This window comes from Phocoena sinus, chromosome 21 (genome assembly GCF_008692025.1).
Source record: "Phocoena sinus isolate mPhoSin1 chromosome 21, mPhoSin1.pri, whole genome shotgun sequence".
In the NCBI taxonomy this organism is placed as follows: domain Eukaryota; kingdom Metazoa; phylum Chordata; class Mammalia; order Artiodactyla; family Phocoenidae; genus Phocoena; species Phocoena sinus.
In genome coordinates, this window is record NC_045783.1 from 26,366,050 (window position 1) to 26,375,948 (window position 9,899).

Here is a 9,899-nt window from a genome sequence, read left to right on the forward strand (position 1 = left end):
TAGGCGAGACTGGGATTCCCGGAAGTGATTCTCCGGAAGCAGTATGGTTGCTTCCCTGCCCTGGCCAGGCTCAGCCCGCTGAACCGCTGACAAGATGCAGTCAGATGATGTGAGTCTGTTTGCGCTGCCACCCGGGTTTTATGAAGTGTGTCTCGCTCGCTTTAGGAGACTCAGAAGCCACCTACTCAGCTGGCCCATTAGCGTAGGGTGGCTCCGGAAGCGAGGCTTCCAGAGCCCTGATTTCCGAGCGTGGGGCCCTCACGTGTCTACCCGGGCACTTCGGGGTTAAGGGGTCAGGACACCGCCACCTCAACCCCCGGGGTCGGTGTATCCAGGCCTTGGTGCCTAGCAAGGAAGGACTTTGTGTATGGTCCCCTGGGGACTCGGGAGGCGGCGGGGTAGGGGGTGGGTGGCGGCCTGGGGGACGGTACGGTGAAGTTTAGACACCAAATTTAAGCATCCTTTTCAACCATGTGCACGGTACTTTTCAACCTACTTTTCCTGTGTTAGGTTTTACGTTTGCTCCACTCTCTGCCCGCGTCAAAATTTTGGAAGCATCCTAGATTTATTCGTTTAGTTATTTGTATGAGATATATTCAAGCGCCTACAGTGTGCCAAGAGTAATTACTGGAGATTTGGTTGTTATTAAGCCAGGCAAAAGACCTCTATTTTACTGTAGCTCTGGCGGGGGAGACAGTAAACATGTGAACAGTTGAACCGTGTAATACTACTATGAAAGAAACATCGGGTTGATGCGGATAGGGCTGATTAGGGAAGGTTTCTCTGAATAGAAGGTATCTGAGGCGAGATCTAAAAGATGAGAAGGAACCGCTACTGGGGGCTGAGGGAAAAGCAATCAATCTGGGCAGTAAGAACAGTAAAATACAAAGATCTGGAGATAAGAGAGAAGGAATGTGGTAAAGGACATTAGTGTGACTGTGTTATAGAAATCAAGGGAAGAAAGGTAGGGAGTGAAGTTGGGTATCTTTGCAGGACAAGATCATGTAGAGTCTTGGAGGAGGTGTTTTAAGGCTTTTTTAAATGAGAAGTGACGTCTGATTTACATTTGTGAAAATGTCTCTAGTTGTGTGAAAGGCTGTCGAAGGAGAGAAAGAATGAAAGCAAAGAGACTAGAGCATGATGAAAGTAGCTTCAACTAAGGTGGGAGTGGTCATGAAAAGAAATGGATGAATTAGAGATGTGTTTTATCATTGTAACCGGCAAGACTTGGTTATGGATGAAATGAAGAAGGGGAAAAATCAAGGGATTTTTGGATTTGAACAAACCGTTCAGTGGTGGTTTTATTTATGGAGGTGGGGAAGACTAGGGAAGGAACCCAGTATTCTTTTGAGAGGTGTGGAATTGAGAGCTCCATTTGGACCTGTGAATGTGTTTGATGCCTTTTAGATATTCAAGTGGAGATGTCAAGTAAGCAGCTGCATGTATATACAAATCTGGTGCTCTGAAGAGAAGTTTGACCAGGAGATGACAGTTTGGGAGTCATCAACCTGGAGATGATATTTAAAGCCACAAACTAGAATTAGCTCCTACTTCTCCAGTTTCATTTCCTCTTACCTGTTTCCCACCATCCCCTGCCAAACACACATCCTGTAAAATTCCAAAAATGTTGTTCCATTCTTTAATGCTTCTTTGTGTTTTTCCCTTTAACTACTTCAGAGCCTTTCCCACTTCCTCCAGGCAGCTCACTCAAAGGCTCTCATGCTGTTACACACCTCTACTGTGGCATTTAGATTGCTGCTTTGTGATGCTTTGTTTACATCTCTTTTTCTGTAGCTAGAAAGAAAAAGCTTTTTAAGGATTGTACCATCCTTCATTCAGCACGTGCCTGAGTGCCTCCTGTGTGTCAGGACTTTGAAATGTCAGTGTCTTACATAAGTATTAAGTGTACAATAAACGCTGAATGCATATAGAGCATATGAGTTAGTGGAGGATAGCAACAGAGGATCTTCCTTGTCAATGAGATAAAATCATGGTATGTGTGGTACGTATATCCAAAAATCTAGTAGTGTGTGACAACGATGCATAATGAACACATTAAGTAAAAAAAAAAAAAGTCACTACTATATATATAATCTCATATTGTTTAAAATATACATGTAGGCATGCTAGTTGGTATAATATACAAATTAAAATACTACGATATTGGGGCTTCCCTAGTGGCACAGTGGTTGAGACTCTGCCTGCTAATGCAGGGGACACAGGTTCAAGCCCTAGTCTGGGAAGATCCCACATCCCGCGGAGCAACTAGGCCCATGAGCCACAACTACTGAGCCTGCGCGTGTGGAGCCTGTGCTCCGCAACAAGAGAGGCCGCGATAGTGAGAGGCCCGCGCACCGCGATGAAGAGTGGTCCCCGCTTGCCACAACTAGAGAAAGCCCTCACACAGAAATGAAGACCCAACACAGCAAAAATAAATAAATAAACTAATAAACTCCTACCCCCAACATCTAAAAAAAAAAAAAAAAACTACAAAATTGTATCTCTGGGCAGTAAGGTTATGGTTAGCGCTAATTTGTATTTACTTTTCCTACAAGAATCTGTTATTTGTGTAAAAAAACAAATAAATCAGACTATTTTACAAAGCATTTCTTTGTCCTCTCATTCTTCAAAGACTCATTTCCTCAGTAAAGCAGGGTGCTGCCCTAGCGCATTGTTCTCTTGGATTAATATGGCATCTGCTAGGTAAGAGCAATTGAAATGGGTTTCTACTCTGTCTTGCAGGTTATCTGGGATACACTAGGAAACAAGCAATTTTGTTCCTTCAAAATAAGGTGAGTCTAGATTTTCAACTTGGATACAGATTCCGTCAGTTGCCCTCTTGGCATCCCATCTTATAATCTTTGCTCTTTTCCTCTCATTCTAGAACCAAGACTCAGAGTTTTTGCAGAAATGAATACAGCCTGACTGGACTGTGTAATCGGTCGTCCTGTCCCCTGGCAAACAGTCAGTATGCCACTATCAAAGAAGAGAAAGGTAACTCCTCAGTTTTAACTTCCAAGAGAAGTACTCAACAGCTTTTAAAAGGATACTTTTTAGTCTCTCCGTAAATAATAATAAAACTATTTATCCTGCAGGACAGTGCTACTTGTATATGAAGGTTATAGAACGAGCAGCTTTCCCTAGGCGTCTCTGGGAACGGGTAAGACTTAGGACATAAAATCATGACGACCATTGATCAAGAGCAAAAAGGCCACATGCTTTTCTCACTTCCTTGACCACGTCTACCTTAAATTCTTGGAGCCGTCCTTATTAGGCCCCATAAGTGTCGTTAACAGCGAAGACTTAATATGACCCTTGCCCTTCAAGCTTCCTTTCTGTTTAACAGGTCCGGCTTCATAAAAACTATGAGAAAGCACTGGAGCAAATAGATGAAAATCTAATTTACTGGCCCCGTTTCATTCGACACAAATGTAAGCAGAGATTCACCAAGATCACCCAGTACCTAATTCGAATTAGAAAACTTACACTAAAGCGGCAGTGAGTATTGATCGTTCATTTATTTGTTTTTAGATTACCTTTCCGTGCATCTTATTATGAAGCTGAGATATTGTGAAACCTCTAGTAATGTTTTCTGTTAAGTTCAACTTTGGGTAATTTTTTATGACGTGCTAAGCAGCAGTAGCTTTACCACAGATTAAAGTTGTGCCCTTTAAGTTTGCAGGATTTTAAAAACAGTAGACTACAACTTGATTATCAGCTTCAGAAAATTGTCTTTTTAACCCTGAGGGAATCCTAAAATTAGGGAGTTGAAAATGATCTTAAAAATGTGAAATGGAGTGTAAGAACTTTACTGTGGGTTCATTGAAAACTTACTTTTTTAAGTGATATGAAATCCACAGAATTAATTGCATGCATCTTTAAGGAGTGATAGGCCCTAATTCATTGTGACCTGCAGAGAAAGCTAGAGATGTCAATCTTCTGTAGAAAATTATTTTTTCTTAGCTTGCGGAAGCATTAATCTTCAGCATTGTAAATGCCCTCAGAAGTTTCAGGATGCCTAAGGCATCCTGAAACAGCCATGTATATGAACAATGTCAAATATATGTAAAAATGCCTGACTTTTTATAGCATTAACTATCTAGACAATTTTATGTAATCTTGCTATATTTAGCTAAGCCCTACAAAATCAATTCCAATCCTGTTTTTTCTTCTTTTTTTTTAAAGGAACGTGTAGAACATGTAATTGGGGTTTCTGATCATGTGTTTTATTTCCCATAGGAGGAAACTTGTTCCTTTGAGTAAGAAGGTGGAACGGAGGGAAAAAAGAAGAGAGGTAACTTATTCTGATAATCGTAGGTTCTGTATTTTCATTGAGGGTAGGGCTGTAGTCAGGTAGTCAGGTCTCATGAGAACGATTCAGTCACTGCTGTCTGTGAACCATTCGGGCCCTAGATTATGGACAACAGTATTAGTTGTATATGCTATCTGATATTCCATATCTGAAGATTATGACTTTCAGGGCAGGTTAAAATGTGGGTACTTTGGGGGTATGTGTAATGGAGAACAGAAAAAATACCTTAAATAGAGATCCACAACTCCTTGTCTGAAATTCTTGAGGTCACATTTAGAATTCTGGTATGTTGCCAATCATGTTTTACATATTACCCTCAGCCAGCTTTGAGCATTCTCATTAAACACACTAGTAGCTGTGCAGTGAAATATAACAATGTTTCACTAGATGAATCCACACTAGATGGAATTTAATAAATGTTTTTTTAAGGAGCCTCATGTCAGTTCAGGTCATATTAGGCATCTAAACTGGGTTTTGGGGGTTCTGAAATTGCTGCTAAGGGATTAATAGGGATTAATTGGGATTATTTGTTTCTTTGAAGTAAACTTGTCAGCTTTGTTACTGAAGTAGTGAACAGTGATGATAATATTTTGCTATCCATGGAGAATATAGTCAGGAAATTCCAGCCTTTGTCATAGAGAGCAGTCTGCCAGTCCACCTCATGAGACCTCACTCAGGCTGAGTATTCTTATGCTTTTAAGACCCAGAAATTAGCTTTTCCTGACAAGTTCACATTTTCAGTAATTCTAGCTATTTGCTTTGCTTACCATCCTTCCACCAACAGACATTTACCTCAGCATTTGTCATGTCCTATCAAGGAATAGCTTTAATAATCTTGATGCTTTTGTTTCCATTCATCACATAGAGTTCTGTATCTCAAACCTGTTATATCATTCGTCTCCAAACTTATTTTTTTGGTGCCGAAACCCAGGATTGAATCTCCAAACGTTTTTGATCACTCACCCCATCAATAAAATTTTTGAACATATGCTCCCCAATATACTACTTGTAAATGTTATTATACATGTATATTTGCACTAATAGGTGTATTATAAGTAAAAGTTTGTGATGTAGTGAAGTGAAGGTTTGGTTCTCAGCAGTGTAATTTTGCCTTTAAGGGCTGTTATAAGTGATAAGAAAGCTCAGAGACAGACAGAAAGGAGGGCCTTTTTTTTTTTTTGCCGTACGCAGGCCTCTCACTGCTGTGGCCTCTCCCGTTGCAGAGCACAGGCTCCGGACGCGCAGGCTTAGCGGCCATGGCTCACGGGCCCAGCCGCTCCGCGGCATGTGGGATCCTCCCGGACCGGGGCACGAACCCATGTCCCCCGCATCGGCAGGCTGACTCTCAACCACTACGCCACCAGGGAAGCCCAGGAGGGCATTTTTGAGTGCCTGCATTTAGTACTTGCTGTTCACTTTTCATTCACCACCAATTATGCAGACATTTTTGTTTAAATCTGGCTAGTGAGTTTTCATCCTCCCTGAGTCAAAACAGGCATTCTTGCAAACCTTTCAGAAGAAATTAAAATTTTCTATTTTTACCAAATAAGTTTGAAGCCCTCTGAAATAGATTTGGAAGATTTTTAAATGGGATAGAAAATGGTGTTTCCAAATTTTTTAAGTGTGTGATTGCAGCTTTTATAGAAGACACGTTTTCAGCAATGTCACATATAGATGTAATCACTTTTTTAAATGTTCTAGCCACAGAACAAGGTTTTTTTGGAAAAACAGTTCTTTCAAACTCCCTGTTAAAATATTGCCTTTCCTTTGAAGGAACAGTGAGTGTATTTATTTTTTAAAACTTCTGCTACAGAGGCTTCCCTGGTGGCACAGTGGTTAAGAATCCGCCTGCCAATGCAGGGGACACGGGTTCGAACCCTGGTCTGGGAAGATCCCACATGTGGCGGAGGAACTAAGCCCGTGCACCACAACTACTGAGCCTGTGCTCTAGAGCCTGCGAGCCACAATTACTGAAGCCTGTGCGCCTAGAGCCCGTGCTCTGCAACAAGAGAAGCCACTGCAATGAGAAGCCCGCACACTGCAATGAACAGTAGCCCCCGCTCACCACAACTAAAGAAGGCCTGCATGTAGCAACGAAGACCCAACACAGCCAAAAATAAAAACAAACACAAAAAACCTTCTGCTACGTTACATACTGCTGACAGCCATCTGTCATCTTAGAAAAGGTTGACAAATCTGGAACACTTTTCTCTTTGTGAAAAATGCATGGTTCTTTAAGTTCTACAACTCTTTTTAAAGTACTAAATCTTTAAATAACCAGCATACATCTTTAAAACTACTCCCTATCTTATTGCAAAGTATTCAATATCATCTGTAAATCCACTTAACCAAGCAATAGCTATAGGCTGCAATAATCTGAATAAAGGAGTGAGGCCACCACTTTCAAACTCTTGTGCAGTATTTTTTCCCTTGGCATATCTTGCTCACTGTAATGTGACACACAACTATTTCCTTTATGGACAGAGTCAAGGCAGCTATGTGTGTGCATAAAAATGTGTAATAGTTAATATCTTAAGGAAAAAAATATACAAAAAAGTTTTGAGTATTTGCTACATCTCAGTGGATCACCCCTGAGGTGTGAGCACCCGCGTTAGAGAAAAATGTAGATCACAGTAACCTTCTAACTGCTCTGTGTGCTCCCAGTCTCCCTGCATTGTAATTGATCCTGTGCATTGTTCATCCTAACATAGCTTCAGTGTGTAACACTAACATTCGCTATGATTTTTACTCTCAAATTAATGCACAGTCTTTGGCAAGAAAGGCAGATTGAGGTTACATTTTTATGTTTTGTTTGTGTAAAGGTTGATACCATGTATCATTTCCTACAAAAGACCACTGAAGAGATTTTTTTATCTACTTTCTATCACATGGAATCTAACACTGTTTTAGAAAGCGTAAATGGGTGAAGGTCTCTGTTTCCTTTTCGCAGCTTTTATGGAGTCTGCTTCAGGACTTCTAATTTTCTGAGACACTTAAATGTATGTAGACCTACTTGCTTTGTGTATCTGTCAAAGAATTTGTAGAATTTAATTTAGAAATCTATTCATAAGGGACCTCCCTGGTGGCGCAGTGGTTAAGACTCTATGCTCCCAATGCAGGGGGCCCAGGTTTGATCCCTGGTCCAGGAACTAGATCCCACACGCATGCCACAACCATGGAGCCCACGAGCCGCAACTAAGACCTGGTGCAACCAAATAAATAAATTTAAAAAAATAAAAATGATCAAACTATTTTTAAAAATCTATTCATAAAACCATAGGAATTTTTTTAAAGATACATATATCTGGTTGGACAGGCAGAAGTTCCTATTACAGTAAGAGGGAAAAGGGGATTACATCTTTCACATAAAAACTTGATTTCTCCCACTTCTACAGGCTGAAAAATGAGTCTAATGAAGTAAATGGGTTTGCTCTTTTTCTCTTACAGGAAAAGGCATTAATAGCTGCTCAGCTGGACAACGCCATCGAAAAGGAATTGCTGGAGAGACTGAAACAAGATACGGTGAGAAAGCTAGAAACTTTGGGGTACAGATTTTATTTTTTAGGTGGTAATATGCTAGGAAATGTAGGAATAGTGGGAAATGTGTTTTATTTTTAAAGATGCTAGAAAGATCTTCACCTTGATTTTATTACTGGAATAAAATAGATTTCATATAGACCCTGGCTTCCTCATTTTAGTTTCCTGATCAAGCACATAAAATATTTTAGTTACTCTTGATACTTCAGTAGGGAGACCTTTCCTTTTTTGCCATTATTCCCAACTCCCCCTCCCAAACACAACAACTCCAGATCTCTCTATAAAAGCCGTACAGTTTCGATCCTCCTGCCTATTCATCCTAGACTTTTAAGGTTCTTTAAAATGAATTTTTATTGTCTTTTGAAAAATTTGTCATTTACAGAAACAACATGAATAAAACTTACTTTTTCCTTACTATTTCCCCTTTATCAGCAAAATTACATTTGTTCCAATCCATGGGTTTTATAGACTATTAAGTTTTAAGTGATCTGGTATCCATCCTTCATAGAAGGTGCCTGTTTGGTATTAATCGCTGATTATTTAAATGTCAAATATGGGTTTTTGAAAGACACTGCTGGCTCTAGGCCTGAAAATAATATAGTAATATTACTAATTATTCTTGTTTGATCACTGAGGAAAATAATATACTTGTTGGACAGTGGACTTCAAGCATAAGATCCAAATGTGGTTAAAGCTGACCCACGTTTATGTTCTTTAGTATGGCGACATCTACAACTTCCCCATCCATGCCTTCGACAAGGCCCTGGAACAGCAGGAGGCAGACAGTGGCTCTTCAGATGCTGAGGAAAAAGATGATGAAGAAGATAAAGAAGTAAGCTTTGTGTTTTTGCTTTGTCAAGCAGTAACCTATGGGATGAGATCTTTTTTTTTTTTTTTTTTTAATTTATTTTTGGCTGTGTTGTGTCTTCGTTGCTGTGCATGGGCTTTCTGTAGTTGCAGTAAGTGGGTGGCTACTCTTTGTCGCGGTGTGCAGGCTTCTCATTGCGGTGGCTTCTCCCGTTGCGGAGCATGGGCCCTGGGCTCACAGACTTCAGTAGTCGTGGCTTGCAGGCTCTAGAGCGTAGGCTCAGTAGTTGCAGCGCATGGGCCCAGCCACTCTGCTGCATGTAGGATCCTCCCAGACCAGGGCTCAAACCCGTGTCCCCTGCATTGGCAGGCGGACTCTTAACCACTGCGCCACCAGCCCGATGAGATCTATTTTTATGTAATTGAGAGAGAATATCATTTTCATTTCCCTAACCAAAATAGATATTTGCTTATTTTTTCCTATCATTTTTGATTAATTTGGTTCAGTAGTGGCTGCTTTGTTCTCCAGGTTCAGCCAACAAACTATTTATGCATTGACAATTTGATCTTATTTATTAGCATTCTAAAATTTTTCCTGCAAGATGACAAATGAAGGGTCCTTATTAGCTGAGGGAATATAACATTAAGGAACCTACTGAAATTTACAAGGGGCTTAATTTTACTGTTAATATAGGGGAAGTACTTAAATGATAGTATTTTTAGGTAAAGGGCAAATTTAACAAGTAGATTCACAATAGACTCACACAGGTACACAGGTGTAACTTTTCCTAGTCGTAAACTATTTTTTAATATTTGAAATTAACTTTTTGTTGAATGTGCAAATTGTTTGCTCTTGTACTGTATATTGATTTTAACCATTTAAAATGAGGATGTTTTATCTCTAATGACTTAAATCAGGCATGAGAATTGATATCCCTGAAGTGTTTTAAATTCAGAAGTATTAAACTTGGAAATAAGTTGATTTTGCTTGCCTAGTAAGTAGACTCTCATTCTGTTTATGTTATTGATGCACTTATCAAAGAATAAAACCAGATGTCTAAGCTGAATTTTCATTATGTATCTTGAACATAACAGTTACATTTTATTTTAGGATGTGGGAAAAAGAGAGTTTGTGGAAGATGATGAAGTTGATGAGAGTGACATAAGTGATTTTGAGGTGAGGTTCATGGGTAAAAATCTGTCCTTTGGCTTCAGACAAAAAAGGGGGAGGGGAGTTCTGGTC

General features: G+C 40.0%; 2 protein-coding genes across 4 annotated transcripts in view; one reads left to right on the forward strand and one right to left on the reverse strand.

The window, feature by feature from the left end:
* The window catches only part of MAK16 (MAK16 homolog), a 25,995-nt gene continuing 16,096 nt past the window's right edge, over positions 1 to 9,899 (forward strand). Inside the window, exons 1-9 of the mRNA XM_032618647.1 lie at positions 1 to 109; positions 2,743 to 2,792; positions 2,885 to 2,994; positions 3,096 to 3,160; positions 3,347 to 3,498; positions 4,240 to 4,294; positions 7,760 to 7,834; positions 8,568 to 8,681; positions 9,768 to 9,833. Coding sequence (XP_032474538.1) covers positions 95 to 109; positions 2,743 to 2,792; positions 2,885 to 2,994; positions 3,096 to 3,160; positions 3,347 to 3,498; positions 4,240 to 4,294; positions 7,760 to 7,834; positions 8,568 to 8,681; positions 9,768 to 9,833 — 702 coding nt within the window. The 5' untranslated portion in view covers positions 1 to 94. The remainder of the gene's footprint in view (positions 110 to 2,742; positions 2,793 to 2,884; positions 2,995 to 3,095; positions 3,161 to 3,346; positions 3,499 to 4,239; positions 4,295 to 7,759; positions 7,835 to 8,567; positions 8,682 to 9,767; positions 9,834 to 9,899) is intronic.
* Positions 7,852 to 9,899, reverse strand: part of TTI2 (TELO2 interacting protein 2) — a 21,030-nt gene continuing 18,982 nt past the window's right edge. For all 3 annotated transcript variants that reach the window (XR_004347905.1, XR_004347907.1, XR_004347908.1), the window contains one exon: positions 7,852 to 8,649. The gene's annotated coding sequence lies outside the window, so the exon portion shown is untranslated. The remainder of the gene's footprint in view (positions 8,650 to 9,899) is intronic.